Below are 17,491 nucleotides of genomic sequence, written 5' to 3'. Positions count from 1 at the left end.
ATCCTGGAGGAAAAGAGGGTAGGTGAAGTGTAAGTGCCCACAGGGAGTCTCCTGATCTCCTATACCCCATCCCCTACCCCTGTCCTGATAAAAAGAAGCCTGGTGAGGCTCTCTTTCTGGGGTTGTGAAGAGAGGAGGCCTATTAGCTAGGCAGCTGGAGAAGGCCAGGACTGTGCGACCCTTGCCTGAGCCACCTCTCTCTTCTCCTTAGAGTCTGAGAACTTGAGAGGAGACAGGGCAGATTTGGGGAGGTAGCTTGGGACCTGGCAAAATTGCCATAGATAGAATGGGGGACAGAGATCCAGAGGACAGTGGGAGAGGACTTGACTGCTGATCTGTCTCAGGAATACTGAGTTGTCATTGACATGGGACATAGGTAGACATAGTGGGTGAGGTAAAGGTGAGTGGTCACAGTCGGAAAGACTTTGTGGTCCTTCCTTACTCAACAGGCCCCAGCCAGGTTCTTAGATTCAGATAGGGCCAGGTCAGTTTGTATGTGGCAAGGGGGAAGCTGATGGGAACAGAATACCTCCTGTTTTCCCACTTAAACTCCAGGGGAATTTTGTCAAGTGTGTTCTTTTCCCAGAAAATCCAAATAGTGGCTGCATCCCTCAGGAGGCAGCTATCGAATCTTCCCCTCTAACATTCCATTGAAGCCCTTTGCCCTTGAGAGTGAGCCTCCAGCCGTGCTGAGCCTCCAACCTTCCTGCCCACTGCCCATTTTTCTATGGATTGTATCCCTGGAGAGAGACTCCCCTATCCCTGGGACCTCTCCAGCAGCCAAGGCTGTGGTTGGGACATCAGTGAAAGAGGCAGCAGGTAGAGCTAAGTTTTTACAGCCCCTAGGTGCAGCATGAAATATTTTATTGCTCTACCCTGAGGGCAAGGAGAGAGGAGAGCTCAGGAGGTAGTGGGGTAGAGGACTGAGGATTGAGGCTGAAGGTGTAGTGGGAGGGCCGACTGCCCAGTTAGGTATTCCATTTTTTGCTGATTGTAAGAACCCCATTTTAATTTCCACAGCAGTTCAAACCTCCACCCAGATTTCTAAAGTCTACTTTTCAGGTTAGCCTCTGACCCAGAAGCTGCCATTTCACACCCGCCCCTGGCATCTCTAATTTCATAAGCAAGGGCAGGAATTGGGAGTGGAAGGCACAGAAAGAACCAACTCTCCAAAGTCCCCTCCAGCTCTGAGTTTCTCAAACTGGGGCCGGGTAGAGCTGGCAAACGCCGAGGTGTGGTAGAATAGCCTTCCCTCCCAACCCAATCCAAATCTTTCTGGGATGGATCTCTCTGGTTGCCCAGTCAGTTCTCAGGCCTCAGGCCTCAAAGTCTTTGGTAGGTTTCCACAAGAAGGTTCTATCTCGAAGTAATGATATTTTCTGTAGGAAAAGGCCTGCATGTGTTTTTTTGTTTGTTTTGTGTACCAAATCCATTTGGATTGGTTTGGGAAAAGTCCTTAGTCTGCTTGGGAATAGGGACATTTGCCATTTCAGCACCTTTGGGAGATAGTCCAGAGACAGACCTGATTTAACCCTGGGAAAAATTCTTGATCTCTGCAAATCTTCGGTTCTTTATCTGCAAAATGGGGATAATAATAGTACCAATTCCATGGTTATGGTGAGAACTAAACAGGAATACATGCAAAATACTATGTGTCAGCTATTGTGCTATGTGCTCAAGAAATGGAAGCCATTAACTTTTTTAATTGTGGCTCACATAGCATCTTAGCATGGACCTTCCCTGCTAAGCTTAGGCTCAAAGAGGTTGACTGATGGACTCAAAGTCACACATCAAGTCTACACTGAGCCTGTAGGAGCCTCGAGTCCCTCACAGTAACCTTCTCTTTTAAGTGCCATGCATTAGAGTTTTTCTGAGAAACAAACAATAGAAACACATAGAAGCAGAAATGCACACACATATATAGATATATAGAAAGAAATTTATTATGAGGGATTGGGTCCCACAATTATAGAAGCTGAGAAGTTCCTCTATTTGCCATCTGCAAGCTGGAAACCCAGGAAAACCATTGGTGTGGTTCCATTCCAGTCTGAGTGGCAAGGCCTGAGAACACCAATGTCTGAGGGTAGGAGAAGATGGTGTCCCAGCTCAAGCAGAGAGAGCAAATTCCGCCTTCCTTTCCACCTTTTTGTTGTATTTACACCCTCAATAGACTGGAGGACTGCCCACCTACTTTGGTGAGGGCTATCTTTACTCACTCTGCTGATTCAAATGCTAATCTCACCTAGAAACAGCCTCATAGATACACCCAGAAAATAATGTTTTACCAGCTCTCTAGGCATCCCTTAACCAAGTCAAATAGACACATAAAATTAACCATCACACTCCAAAATTGCTGGTCAGTCCCTTTGTTGTGACATTCTACACGGGGCAGCATTGAGGCCCTTGTGCTGTGTGCATTGCAACCTTCTGTCTGGCCAGTTTCACCCACCACCTAGCCCCCTTTCTATGCCCCCTCCCAGCCTCAGTGTTTGCCTCTGCCAAGAGCAGGCTTCCAACAGGGTCTGCCTCTCACACTGCTACACTGGACCTGAAGCTGGTGACACAGTGACAGTAATTGATTAGACTTCTGTAGGACACATATCCTGGAGCCGAGGCGAAGATTACAACTCCACTAGTAGCTTGGAGCTATCAAATGGCCATTGTGCATTATTACTGCAAGTCTTGCCCAAAGGCTGCTGACCATCAGGCAGATCGAGCTGTGGCTCTAAAAGACATGCCATAGCTCAGGTGCTTTCAAACTTTGCTGCACATTAAAATTACTTGGGGCGCTCTGGAAAATCCTGATGCCTGGGCTGCTATCTATACCAACTAACTCAGAATGTCTGAGGGTGGGAGCCAGGCAGCAGTATTTTTTAAAGAGATCCAGGTGATTCCAGTGCGCAGTGAAGTTTGGGAACCACTGGCTTAGCTGCTCCAGGAAAGAGGAAGGGACTTGGAAGAACTACCAGGTTAGACTGTCAAATGAAGGTAGAGCCCAAACTCAGTCACCTATTTGAAGCCTATCATTCTACCAACAATAACCCTAATGTGTTTAAGCAGCATATATTTAGGCCTAATTCTACATGCCTTCAGTACAGAACTGCAATTCATACACATACTCAATAGTCAATGCTCTTCTTTATAATCCAAATTCTATATATGTAGTTATACCCATATGTACATTCTCACTGGGCATATCTAATAGTGGGCATGTCACCATCCCCAGTCTCTAACCTGGCTTTTTGTGTGGTAGCCTTCTTGGTCTTTCTCCCCATGGCTGCTGTCCTTATCTAAGTTCTCTTTACCTTTGTCCCCCAGTCTGAGTCTCCAAAAGCTGGGAGAGGGATGAGTCATGTTTCAGGCATGGTTTGGTGCTGACCAGATGGGGAGGGTGGGGCCGAAAGATATGAGAGTCATGTGCAACTGCTTCAAGGTGGTGGGTACAACAGGAGCAAGGAGGAAGGAGCTACAGACTCCAAAAGGGTAGATGGAGGGGATTGTGAGGGCTGTGGGCTGCAGCTATGAAAGTGCAGCTATATGGCAGTATGAGTCAACTCAAGGTCACTCTGAAGGACCCAAAGAAATTGGAACTCGAGCCCTTCCCTGGGCACTGATGATTGAGTGGGAACCAGATAAAGGAACAGTACAGAGAGTGCCAGAGTCCCTGCCTTGGGGGCTCCTGATCTGGGGAGCAACATAGGAAGCTGCATGGCTGTGAGATACAGTCAGTGAAGATGTGGAATGTGCAGATGGCTACATTGCTGCCTGAGGTTGTTTATTCTAATGGGATATCACATGACATGGATGTCAGGCAGGAGAACCTTTTAGAGCCCAGTCTCCCCCTACCCTGTCTATGTTAGGTCCATGTCTGTGCAACCTAACATAGGTTTTGAGGCATGTGATGGATAGAATGTCTTTTGCGGGGAACAGAGGGTAGTACGAGGTGCTTTCAAGAGAAGCCCAACTTTTTGAGAGTCCAGAGCATTTCCTCACAGTAGTTTATGAGAAGTCACAGGGAGGAATGACCTGGCTCGTATCCATGTAAGAGCAGTCCCTGTGCCATGTATAATAAATTCCTCCATGGATCAGGGATGAGCAGTCCTGCCCAGAGGTTCAGATGTGCTCCCTGGAGGTTGGCTAACAGCTCCCACTTCTGAATGCCTATGTCTAGGTGGAGTCCTAGCAAAAGATCTGGATTAGATAGTGAAAACTGCCACCTGGGAACAAGTGAGTAGCCTGCTAGAAAGAAGGTAGGGAGAGATAGAAGTGAGGTTCTTCTCTACTAGATTCCCCAAGCTCCAGAGAGTTGGTGGTGGTGATGGTGGAGGAAGAGGAAAAGCTCAGGACAGACTCCTCTTCCACAGGAAGACAGAAGGTCCAGCCTTGAGATGAGAATTGTGTATATCTGGATCTCACACTTGAAGGGTCATTCATGTCACACAGTTAGTTGCTGTCACAGACCTGGCCTCATTTGATCCTCACCACTGCATCATGAGGCAGATATTGCCTCTATTTTGCAGATGTGCAAGCTGAGGCTCAGAGCTATGAAGTGACTTTGACAAGATCCAATAGCTAACAGTACAGGATTAGGGCCCAGAGATCCTCCCACTGTATCCCAGTTGACTGTGTATACTGTGGCATTTAAGTGGGCTCCTTCCAGAAGGCTTACGAAACCTAAATAGAGTAGGGGAAAAGGAAGAAAGAGGCTGAAAAAAGCCTTGGTGCAGAGGAACAAATCCACAGAGAAACCCTCCCCTATACACACTTGTGCCACAAACTCGTAACTCCCAGTGAATTTTGAGTATTGACCCCTTAGCAGCTTTGTGCCCGAGACTCTTTCCTCCCTAACTCCTTCCTCTCAAGGAGATGGGGGGCAGGGTTGAGGGGACCATTTTTAAAAGGTCTCACAGATACTACTGAGCACTCACTGTGTGAGTTGACAAGCTGTGTGACTTGACAAGTCACTTAACCTCTCTGAGCCCCAGGCTCAGACATGACAGGAACACAACAGGGGCAATAGTATGGTGCTTGCAGGCTTTTCACTTGAAAAGTGAATAAGAGGCCTTTGCAAAGCAAAAGCCAGTGTAGGCGTGTGCAAAATGAGATGGTGGTGCCAGCCAGGTCCAGACAGGGCCCTCCTCCCCTGCTCTCTTAAGCAGATTGTTCCAGCTCCTTTTTTTCTGCTCTGGGGACCAAAGCATCATTAGGAACTTCCATCCTTTAAGTTGGCAAAATGTTTAAGTGGCTGCCCCTGGGGATTCTGTTAAAGGGCAGGAAGCAAGGGAGGTGTTGGGGCTGGGAATCTCAATGAGAGGAAGCCGCGAGCCCCATCTTAGGAGCCCTGAGTCAGCGGGACAGTGGGGCGCAGAATACCCACATAAAGCCTCACATTGTTCCTGGGGCAGTCAGGACAGTGGTGACCTTTGTGATTTGGCTGACAGAGCACTAGGGGCTGGGGGAGGAGAGGGGTGGGGGTAGAAGGCACTGCTCCAGGCTGGTGGTTGTATTAATGCCCTGTAACAAGAAGCCTCTGTCCCAGGCCTAGTGCTGAGAGTGTACAGACATCTTGAATGGGCACTAGCCTGGGGATGTGCTTGGCCAGCTTTGGGTTGACTCCATCTACCCCTGTTTTTGCTCAAGGAGACTGGGCACACCAGCCAAGGTGCTCCTGTGTCTGCCACATGGCAGGCAGCATGGGGTTAGGAAGACATTAATTCCTGGATTACTCTCCAGGCCGACCCCTTTCTTCTCCAGCCCAATGAAGCTGGCCCCTCTCTAGTCATAAAGCAGTTCCAGCCAGGAGCAGAGGAATAAATATTTAGATTGGCTCAGCCTGGGCCTCAGAATCACACACTCTGGTGTGATGGGAAGGAGACCAAGATGGCAGAGGGAACTCCTAGGAGAGAGTGCCAGCTGTCCAAGAACAAGGAGGAATTGAGGAGTGGCTGGGGGGCAAGTTGCTTCATGAGAACCCTGGAGAGGTGGCTTCCAACCTGGGCTGTACAACCACTGTAGTACAGTGGTGGGTTGGGAAAGGGGCATTGAGGAAAGAGGCAATGCCTCCATCCTGGCCCCTTTAGTTTTCAGCTTCCCTAAGGTGGAAGGCTAGATGGACAGCAAGGTCTGAGACAGGAGAGCCTCACTACCCCACTATCCAGAGTGGGCTCTCTGGAGAAGGGTATGTAGAGAGTGGGGAGGTAGCTGGGAGATGGTGATAGGGAAGGCAGCAGGGAGTGGGAGGGCATGAAGGGGTAGAGAAAGAGGAGATTTGCTAGGCTGGAGGTGCAGTATTGAGCCTATGAGAGGATGTGTGTGAAGCAGTGTCAGGAGAGATGCTACATATGAGGGTGTGTATGACTGACTGAAGGGAAGTGCATGTGAGGGGGTTGTTAGACTGGTGAGAACGGGTGTGTGTGAGATGGAGCATGAGATGCTATGTATGAGACTGGGGGAATTCAGTGAGGGAGAGAGGGTGTGGGAAATCAAGTGAGAAGATAGGTTTGTGAGACTGTCTATGAGAGATGTTGCATATGACTCTGAGAAAAAGGGGTGAGGTAGAGGCTCCATGGGAGAGACTGTGAAAGAGGAAATGTGTTCATATGAGCAAGTGTGTATGAAGGAGAATGAGAATGTGCAACTGAGCCAGTGTTAGCCTGGGGCAGGAGAAAGCTTTGAGAGAGCCTGGGTGCCACTGGTGAGAGATTGGGAGCAACTGTGTGCAAAAGAAATACTGAGAAACAGCAAGAATGTGTGAAAGATTATGGACATGTGGCCTATGAATGGGGAAAGCAGATGTATGTCTGTATGTATCAGTTAAGATTTGACTTGGCTGCAAGTAACACAAAACCCCAACAGGGACTAAAGAAAAAGAGTTCATTTCCCTCTTTCTAGTCTTATCTAAGGCTGGAAATTGGCAGTTGGCTAGTGTGACAGCTCCACAATCACCAGAGTTCCAGCAAGCTCTGTCTGTGGTCTTGCCTCTAATCCTCAACATTAAGCTTTACCTGGGGACTCTCCCCATCTAGGAAAACCACATCAGGAGCCTGGCACAGAATACCTATTGTTAAAACGCAGAGGGCTAGGCCCCCTGCTTTTCTCAGAGCAGGTCTTTACTGCCTCTTAGGTGTTCACCTGGAGCCCCAGTATAGCTGAACCAAAGCAGTCTTCTTTCTGTGAGATACAGTGGATCTCAAAAAAAAACATGGCAGGGAATGGACACAGAGAAAGGTAGACTATCTGAACAAGGGTTAAGGGGCAAGCTTGGAAGAGCAGAAAGGTCACTGGACTGAGTCAGGAGAGCTGGGCTTCAGCTTCTGCCCCTGCGGCTGTGTGACTTGTGAAGGTCATGTCTCCCGCTGAACCTCACTGGATCATGAATTTTGATCATATGCACAGTGGCACAGCACTATTAAGGTTTCTCATTCAGCTCTAAACCACAGACCTGTTCATGTCACATCCAGGCTCAAAACCCACTGATGACATCCATTGATCTATTAGATTAAGCTCAGACACCTTGGCTGGTCTTGTGCTTTGCCCTTCTTGCCAGCCTCTTCTTTCAGCCACTCATTGCCCTCCCCTATATTCCTTCCCCATCCTATGTACATCCCATCACTTTTCTCAGAACTCTTTCATGCTCTTATTTGTTCACTCATTTCTTTGCCTATTCATTATCAGATACTTATCGAGTTCCTCCTGTGTTTTTAGAGGTGGGGATACACTGAAAATAAGATACTATTCCAGTTTCAAGGAGTTGAGTTTGGAAGGAAAGACAAGTAAAGCAATCTTTGCAAACACAATGGGATTGGTGCTATAGAGGTCAGGGGTTGAGCCTCTGCTGGAGGGTTGGTTGAGGGCAGCGTTGGGAGGACAGGTAGAGGTGACGCATTTGAACTGAGTCTTGAAGCATGGTAGGCAGATCTCCATGCAGGACATCCCCAGCAGAGGAGTCAGCTCATGAAAGACACATGGCATCGCTCATTCTAGGAACCACCAGCTTTTTGATTCCATGCTCAGGGAGTACAAGAGGAGTTATTTGCAGAGATTCGGATGCCAGCCTCTGGAGGGTACACTTTATGGAGAGGACAGAAGGAGCCTTTGAAGGGAATTGGGCAAATCAGATGACAGTAGAATGGAGGGATGGATTGGGTGGGGGCATTGAGACCCTCATACCTTCCTATCTTCTGTAAATGTTTCTCTCTCTTTGCTAGAAAGCCCCTCATCCTTTGACTGTCAAGGACCACTGAAATGTCCTTCACTGTGGGCAGCCTTTCCTTCCTCCCCCACTTCAAGCCTCATCATCAAGGGGACAACAAACATTCCTCCATCCGTCTTTTGCTCCATGGCACTTAGCATAAAACTTAACCCTAGGCCTATCATAATGCACTGACTTTGGCTGTAAGAGGTCAGGCTCCCCATGAGCCTCTTGAAGACAGGTGTCTTTGCCATAGTCTTGCCCACCCCACTGCCCAGCCTAATGGCTGTGAAGGCCCTTCCCCAGGTAATGCTAATCAGTGCTTTCCCACTGATTTGCTGATTATCTGCAAGCCCCAGAGCAGTCACCTGACCTCTGTGGGTCTCAGGTGCATCTCTAAGAGAAAAATCTTTACTCCTGCCTCTGCAGGTCTAGAATAAATCACAGCTGGAGCAAGGCCATGGGTTGCAACAATGACAGAGAAATTTAAAGAGGTCAGCTCACAATGTTTTGAAACCTTTCATTCAGTTTCTCCTCTCAATAATCCCTTGAGGTAGGTACTATTAGTTTAAGTCATTTCACACATGTGGAAACTAAGGTGCAGAGAGATTAAGTAAATCCCTAAGGTTATGTGGCTAGTGTCAGCAAAACCAGGGTTTGAGTGCAGGTAGTACTGGCTCCAGAGCCTTTGTTCTTAACTGCTGTGCTCTCCTAGAACGTACCTACTCTGTTCCTTACTAAAAACCACAGAGGACTTTAGCAGATGCTCTCTCTCTCCATGGCACATTTTCTACACCCTCTGCATGGCCAAGAATTCATCCCTGCTACTACATTCCACTTCTTTCTGGTGGCATGCTCTTGGTGGGCTGCAGGTTCTGAAAACTCATAGGAAAAGGAGCCTTGTAGAAACCTCCCATCTTGGGAGCCCTAGCCTTAGTCCTAGTTCTTTGAAGCTTACTTCCAGTCCCCTGCCATTGGCTCTTCCCCAGCTATGCCACCTGTCTTGGGCACTAGCCCACATCCAGGTAAATCATCCCAGGGCAGAAAGTGAGGGGAAGCCAAAAAGCCAGGCTTCCCTCTGGGCTGGGCTCAGCTTCTGGCCAGATGTTTCCTGAAGCAGGGGAGCCTCTTCCCCTCCCCTTCTGTGCTAGAGATAAAGGGGCCCCTGGAACCTTAGTAGTGAGTCTGAGGTGTAGGGAGTAAAAAGTAGTAGGGATAACTGTCAGGACGGTAGAGCCAAAGAGATCCAGAAACTAGGGCTGCCCATTCCCTCTCAGGGGTCAGCTTGGAGAATATAGGTTTTCTGGAGAAACAGGACTAAGAAGACTGGAGAATTCAGGGTTTAAAGAGACTCGGCATGACAGGCAGACAGCAGGTTAGAAGGATGTCCTGCCTCATCTTACTCTGATATTTGTGTCAGATGCTGTTGTTCTTAGTCATGTGGAACCGTACATGGGAGCTGCCACATTCCCCCAGCAGGTCTCAGAGGACTCACAGACCACCACTGGATGGATGGGCAAAGCTGGAAGAGGGATCTCACCCCAGCTCTGCCACTCACAAGCTCTGTGGCCGAAGGCAGACCACACTACCTCTGTGGGCCTGAGCTTCAGTTTCTTTAGCTGCGTATCGAGGGAATTGAACTAGTTGATCTAGGAGGCAATTAAATATTATGGTTAAGAGCCCGGACTTTGGAGTCAGACTGCCTGGGTTCGAATTCCCATTACATTTTCTCTTGGTCCCATGACCTTGAGCAAGTTACCCATTCCAAACTTGGTAGTAATCATAGTTACCACCTCCTGTTGTAAAGACTTTAAAAGGGACAATATATCCTTTTTGACTCATTGTAACAATGACTCGTCCCTTCTAGGTTATAAACTTCAATAAATCTTTGTCCTACACAAATAAATAGGAGATGCAGAGGAAATCTCCTAGCTCAATGAGAAATCCTTATTCCCTCTCTTCATCCCCAGTTTCTACTGTGTTAGCATTCTGTTGTTATTTAATATAGATGCAGGGGAGAAACTCAAATTTCTTTCATCCTCCGGTCTGGTCCAAGAATTCAAATAAATGCTTTCTGTTATTGGTGGGCAGGTGATGTACCCAAACAATGAGACTACCAACAGCCATAAGACTGTAGGGTATTGCACGTTCTTGTGGTATTGGAGAAGATGCTGTGAATATTCCAGATAGGATTCTTTTAAAGGATCATTGCTGATAATACCCTCAGAAGGGAAGTCCGGTATCAAATCTCACCTGGCAGGAATTGAGCCTGGAATAGAAAGTACATAAGTATGGCCAGCCTCCATTCTCTCCTTAGCTGACCCAAGGGAATGGAAAATCGGATAGCCCAGGCTAGTGGAGCAAGGAGGTTCCAGCCTTGTGGCCCAAGAATGGATTTCCTATTGAGAGGAACCTGGGGTTAACTCAAGCTCTGATTCACCTTCCCCACAAGTCTGGAATCATAAGGAACCCAGTGGAACCTTTCTCACCAGCTGGGCTTCAGTTTCCCTTTCCGCACTATTGGTGGTAAAATCTCCCCATACACTCCTACAGCTCATTGTTCCAGAGATCATTTATAGTAAAAGGAAGAGAAACATCTTAATAAAATCAGAGGACTTCAGTGCATGGAGATTTATGGAATAACAGCACTCATTTGTTCAGATCACCTGTGACATTTGCGATTACCTGCAATGATGCTGATCACCACAGCTAGCACTTACAGAGCACTTACTCTGGGCAGGCATTCTTCTGTGCCCTCCACAATAACTCATTTAGTCTTTACCACAACCCTGCCAGGTAAATGCGTTATCATCTCCATTTTATAAATATGGCTTAGAGAAGCTGGAAGATATGCCTGGGTGCTGGCTAATACATTACAGAGTTGGGGTGGAAACATGGGCCCTCACTTCCTGTCCTGGGAACCCAAGGTGGACCCTAAACCCCATTCTCAGAGCACTTATACTCTAGCAGGCATACAGTGAGCACTCACTGAATGGAGGCTCTCTTAGTAAGTGAGGACATATGTATGTTGAAAGGTGAATACCTACACAGGGCTTTATACTCTCAGTGCCAGTGCAGAGCCATTGGAGTTCCTAGAAGAGAACCATCATTGTCACTAGGGTACCTCCTAGGCAGGGGAGTTTTGACAGATTCAGACCACTTCTGATTGAGACCTGCTAACTTCTCACTGGGAGCAGTTAGGCAAGGTGCAGAGATGGGTGAGAGCAGGGGGGCATCTCAGGTACAGGTGGGTTGGAGCACAGGGTTCCAGCAGTCTGATTGGGAAGGGGACACCATCCCATGGCCCTTCTGCCCCTCTCTTGCCTCCTTCATTCATGCAGTGAGTCAGTAACAGGAAGGAGCCTTTGGCCTGCTGGCGATGCCATTAGTAACCCTGTGGGGAAAGGGGAACCATCCCAGGTCCCTCAGGCTGGAAGGCAGCAACAGCTGCAGCCAGCTTGTGCATCGTCTGCCCTTAACCCCATTCTGCCTCTACAACTTCCATCTGAGATAGGGTGGCCAGGAGCTTGGCTGATCAGAATTCTGCGGGGCATTTTGAAGAGCTCTAATTTCTAGGCCTTTCCCAAAACCTACTGAATAAAAATGTCAGAGAGAGAAACTCTGGAATCTGTACTTGTAAAAAGTATAGCCTTTCCCCCATGAGGTCCTGGCCAGGTAGTCATAGGGGTCCTGACCCACCCCAATCAAAGTGACACAGGGGTGTCACCAAGAGGAAGTATCAGCTATGAATGAACCAGGTGCCAAAAAGGGATGCTACTTGTTTCGAGATGAGGTTCTGTACATCTAAACAGTTCTGTTTTGAAAAACTTTCTAGCAGTTCATTATGTGTGTTTTCCAGGAGGCTCTGGAATATCTGGGATATGTTCTTTCTTTTAAGTCACAGTTTAAAAATTCCTAGACCAGTGGGAGGGAAGTGTCTATTGCAGGGCAGTGTGTAGGCATGTGTCTGCTCCAGGGCCTGAGCTAAGCACTGACTGGGCTCGTGGGAAGGTCCCACTCCCCTCCATCTTTCTGCCCTTTTCCATCAGTATGTGAAGATCTTCCGGGCCCTGATCTTGGGGGAGCTGGAAAAAGGTCAGAGTCAGTTCCAGGCCCTCTGCTTTGTCACCCGGCTTCACCACAATGAGATCATCCCCAGTGAGGCCATGGCCAAGCTTCGACAGGTGAGTGCCTGCCCTGGGCCCGCCTTGGCCCAGCTTCTGCCCCAGAGCCCCTATTGCTGCAGCTAGACTGGCCCCAAAGTAAATCTCCCACCCAGCACCTGACCCGCCCTCATCCCTTGTACCCCACTCTCACCCTATAGTCCTGAAGTGATTTTGCCCCAGGCCAAATCCTACCCCATTGCTCCAGATCCCTAATCTGCACGGAATCCCCAACTCCTATATTCCTCAAGTCCTCTAATCTCAGCTTCTCCCCATTTATGATGAAAGCCAGGGGCTTGGACTCCGAAGTTGGATCTGCCTTCAGACCCAGAGCCATCCTCATTATCCTAGTGACATTGGATAAAACCTCACACCTTCAAAACCTCTATTTTCTTAATGAGAAATGGTTATAGCAAGAATTAAATGAGATGATGTGTATAAGTGTTCAGTGCAGTGTTCAAAGCACTTCAGCCTGTCAACCTGCTCCCATTCTCTTTCTGGACCCTGGGCCTCTCCCCAGCCTCATCTTAATTCCCTAAACTATCCAGCAGGGCCTACCATAGGCCCCTCCCCTCATGCTCGCCCTTCCCAGAGATACTCAGTTCTCTGAATTCTGTAAAGTGTGGTCCCCCAGGTCTCATTTAACCTGGGACGGCTTGCCTGGCCTGCCTACTTTTAACACCCTCCTTCACCGCCTGTCTCCCCCCCAACCTCCCCTGCCACACACACACAGAACAACATATCAGAATTCTCCATCAGGCTACAGAGGACAGCACAGTGGCCAGCTGAAAAGGCTTGACTGCACTCTGGGTATTACTTTCTCTGCTAGTTGGAGTGTGGGCTGGGTAGCCAGCCCTTGACTACCACCAAGCAGATGGCTCCCAGGTTCTAAAGATAACCAGCCTGAGCTTGTCTGATCGGGGAAAATGGGCAGGGAACATTCTGAGACCATGTGGGAGTGGCTCTTGTACTCCACACAGAAAAATCCCCGGGCAGTGCGTCAACCTGAGGAGGTACGGGGCCTGGAGCACCTGCACATGGACATCGCTGTCAACTTCAGCCAGGGGGCCCTACTAAGCCCCCATCTTCGTAATGTGTGTGCCGAGGCCGTGGACGCCATCTACACACGCCAAGAGGACGTCTGGTTCTGGCTGCAGCAAGGTCAGCGGGGTGCTGTCCACTGCTGTATCACATCAAATATGATAGATATGAGATGTGAGAGTTGAGGAGAGGGACATCTAAACTAGGCCAGGATTGATTAGGGAAGTGATGCCTGTGTGGCTCTTCAATGAGAGGAGTTAGCCAGGTGAAATGACCCATTCCAGGAAGGGACACCCAGAACTGTGACTCTGCTGGGCCCTGTGGAAGGAGATTCCCCGGCAACTCCCACCTTATCCCTGACTTTAGTGAGAGTGGAGATGGGACCTTCTGTCATGTGATGGGGGCACAGGCACAAGGGTCTGGGTGGGGCCCAAAGATACCCATGCCTACCTGCCTACCTTTTAGAAATCAGCTCCTCTCCTTTCCTTCACACCTTCCCTGGTACCGGCATCTCTCCCCCAAGAAGCTCGAGGCCTCCTCTCATCTTTGCATGATCTTTGACTTTCTGGCCCATGTGACCTCACTGCTGGGCTATCTTCTTAGTACTTTTCCCAGGGCTGTCCTCAGATCCTCTGTAGAAAGGACAGGGAGATGTCACCATTCCAACTCCAGGTCTCTGGTCCCTCTGCTCAGCTAGCTGCAAACTAGAGAAATGCCTGCCCAGGGTAGCACTGGATTTAGAAATGCCCAACAGAGCTGTGGTCACACCCTCCACACACATACCCCTTCCCAGTGGGCTCTACCCCAAACTGAGGTACAAGCTTGATACTGTCCCCCAGGGGCTGGTCCCTCCTGTGACCACTGATCCAAGCCAGGGCCTAGGTCACTGTTGTCTCCCCCAGCAACTCTCATGTGCACACTCCCATCTACCCCACTCCCTGGCCATCCTGACTTCCCAGTATGTTTGTGCTAGCCCTTCCTCACCTGGCCCTACTCAGATATCATTTCCTTTGAGAAGCTTTCCTTGATTTCCTACTTATTCCCCCACCACACACTTCTATTCCATCACAATCCAGTATAGTAATGTTTTTAAGTGTAGGGTGGCAGTATGGCTAAGCAAAGGTCTTGAAGTCATATAGACCTGGGTTCTAGTCCTGACTTCACTATTTACTGTGTGATCTCAGCCAGACTGTTAAACTTCTCTATGCTGGTTTTCTCATCTGTAAGACAGGGATGAGAATACTTATAGTGGTAATGGATGCCTAAAGAAGCCATACAAGGAATGGCCCTGCCCCCTGGCTAGGGGAGCCCCTCACTCCTCTCCCCTCCTTGACTTTTGCCTCTCTCTCCCAGGTGTGGACAGCTCCATGTTCAAGGCTCTGCCCAAGGACACAGAGCAGGCTTTGCTGCCTCACTGCGGGCAGGTAGAGGACCTAGGGAAGCCCTGCGTCTGCCACTATGGCCTGAACCTGGCTTGGTACCCCTGCATGCTCAAGTACTGCCACAGCCATGACCGGCCAGTGCCCTACAAATGCGGCATCCGCAGCTGCCAGAAGAGCTACAACTTCAACTTCTATGTGCCCCAGAGGCAGCTGTGTCTCTGGGATGAGGATCCCTAGCCAGGCTGGGGTACAGGGGTGGGCCCCAGGAGGCTGCTCTGGGCTTACCACTCCTCCCCCAGCCCATTAGAGGATGTGACAATCCCCAATGAGGCCTTATTTCCCTTCCCTTCACCTAATTCTGGAGCCTCTGGCCCCATCACTCATGACTGTGAAAATAGATGTGGCATAGCAGGGGTTAACTCATGAAGGCAGCTCCCACTCCCACCCTGTGCCTTCCTTGAGGACAAGAGGAGAATGGGGTTCTCCACACTGCATCCCTCCCCTCAACGCCCCCTGAGGTGCTCTCTTTCAAGCAATGAAAATATCATGGCCTATGATTCTCCTATTTAACTCTTTGAAGGTTTAGACCCTAAAAGGTGTCTTTTCCTGTTATACCCACCTCCCCACACACAACCCCATGCCCAACCATCTGGAAGGAGCTGGCCCTTCTGCACCTTCAACTGTTCAACAAGGAGTGAGGATCATTGCCCCAGAGAGGAGGCTGTTGAGAAGGTTGCCACAGCCTCTATACCAGATCATTATGCCTTCTTCTTATCACTGGCCTCCGATGTCCACATTGGGGCAGGTGGGGACCTCCCAGCTCTGAGACCACCTGTGCCTTCCCCAGACCCGGATTTGGGACTTGGCCTCGAGAGCAGGCACTACCTTGTCCCCTCTAAACAGAAATGTTTGTAGGGTTCTGGGGCAGAGAGAGAGCATGAAGTATGAGGAAAACTTGAATCCCAGATATTGTAATGCAAAGTATTTATCATTTCTACCAGAAATAAAAGTTTAAATTTTTACTTGATGGACAGCTCTAGACTTGAAGTTCTCAGAGAACTTTTGGCCAATGCTGCCACCTGGTGTCAAGAGAATTGTGCCATACTCTATCAGTGAACAGTCTTGGGACAACTTCTAAAGCGAAAGCCCCCAACCTTTTTGGCACCAGGGTCTAGTGCTCCTATGAGAATCTAATGCCAGACGATCTGAGGTGAGCTGAGGCAGTGATGCTAACACTGGGGAGCAGCTGCAAATACATATGAAGCCTTGCTTGCTTGCCTACCACTCACATTCTGCTGTATGGCCTGGTTCTTAACAGGCCACCAACCAGTACTGGTCTGCAGCCTGGGGTTGGGGACCCCTGTTCCGAAGCACCTACTGTGTGCTCAGCCACTGTGTGGTGGGAGAGCATGTAGGTGCGGGGGATGTTACTAGGGAAGGATAAGACAAAATTTCTACGCTTAAGAAGACATACATGGATAAGCAAATCAGACAGTAGTAGACAGCATGAGATATATTAAGTCAAGAGAGAAGGTGAAAATTCTGGAACCAGACTTCTGGGTTGAAATCCTGAACGTGTCCTTATTTGCTCTGCACTCTTGGGTCAAGTTACTTTGTCTCTGTGCCTCAGCTCTCTCAACTATAAAATGCTCTTAATTATGAGACTTAAGACATACATGTTAAGTGCCCAGCACACACTGAGTGTTCACTGTGTTAGCTATTATTATATAGTTACTATTAGTGAAAAAAGCAGACATTTTCTCATCTATAAACTTGAGACAACTAAACCAGACATCTCGAAGGCCTCCTCACTTCAAAAGTATCTTCCATTATAAAGAGGTTGTAATATGAAGTGCTGAGCCAGATGCTGGAGGACATCCAAGGAGGAGGAATATTCAAGCTGGATTTATTGCAGAAAGTTTCCTGGATGAGACGGGACATGGGTTGAGGCTAAAGGATGGTACGAATTTGGCAAGGTGGAGGGGACTGTGTATTCAGGGCCTGGAAAATTCCTGGGGGTCCCATGGGGAACCCAACCCCTTAGGAAATAGGGGACCGGGCAGAGTCTGATCCTTCCTCACAAGCCTTGGAGAGGGAAAGGGGCTTGCAGGGCAGTCCCCATTACTCTGCTTCCCAGCACTCCCAGAACAGTCTGCTTCTGCCTGTTGAACCAGTGTAGGCCAGAGGGTTGTGGTGGGAGCCAGGCTTGCTTTTCCATGGTCAAGGTAGGGGTCAGTAGAGAGACATCCTCTTCACGTGAGCATGCCCCTTTCTGAATCTGTTTACGAGAACCAGCTTTAGCCATGCTGGGGTTAGAGGAGGAAGGTGTTCCTCACCAAGCCCTTTCTTCCTTCCTCTCCTGCTCAATATGGGGCTTCAGTCCTAAGCTCAACCCCTCCTCCAGGTAGGGGAGGTGATTACTTGGAGAAAGCAGCTCCTACCCTATGTGTCTGCCTTTATTGCTGGCATATACCTTCCTTACTCACTTCCAAATAACCAAAAATAATGCTTTTTTTTTTAAAAGTACTGTTTTTAAGAATTGGAGTGTTTTCTGATCTCCCTTGGGAGTGACTAGCACCTCCAAGCCTGCTTATTCCATGCAAGTAAGGGGGCTTCTGGACACTGTCACTATAGACCACTATGTCTGCCGTCCCTTCTTGGTCTCAGGGCATGGGGATGAGAATTAAGATCCCCTGAGATTTGAGCCTGACCCT

The 17,491-nt window shown here is 48.9% G+C and overlaps 1 protein-coding gene across 2 annotated transcripts in view; it reads left to right on the top strand.

Moving 5' to 3' along the window:
• OAF (out at first homolog) overlaps positions 1-15,804 on the top strand; it is a 17,806-nt gene extending 2,002 nt beyond the window's left edge. Inside the window, exons 2-4 of one of the 2 annotated variants that reach the window (XM_006915648.3) lie at positions 12,241-12,375; positions 13,335-13,515; positions 14,749-15,804. In XM_006915648.3, the coding sequence (XP_006915710.1) occupies positions 12,241-12,375; positions 13,335-13,515; positions 14,749-15,014 (582 nt within the window). In that variant the 3' untranslated portion in view covers positions 15,015-15,804. The remainder of the gene's footprint in view (positions 1-12,240; positions 12,376-13,334; positions 13,516-14,748) is intronic. The other variant, XM_015592319.2, reaches the window with a different exon arrangement.
• Positions 15,805-17,491: the final 1,687 nt, after the last annotated feature.

This window comes from Pteropus alecto, unplaced genomic scaffold (genome assembly GCF_000325575.1).
Source record: "Pteropus alecto unplaced genomic scaffold, ASM32557v1 scaffold786, whole genome shotgun sequence".
NCBI classification, from domain to species: domain Eukaryota; kingdom Metazoa; phylum Chordata; class Mammalia; order Chiroptera; family Pteropodidae; genus Pteropus; species Pteropus alecto.
Note: the sequence above shows the minus strand (reverse complement) of the source record. Positions and strands in the feature narration are given on the sequence as shown.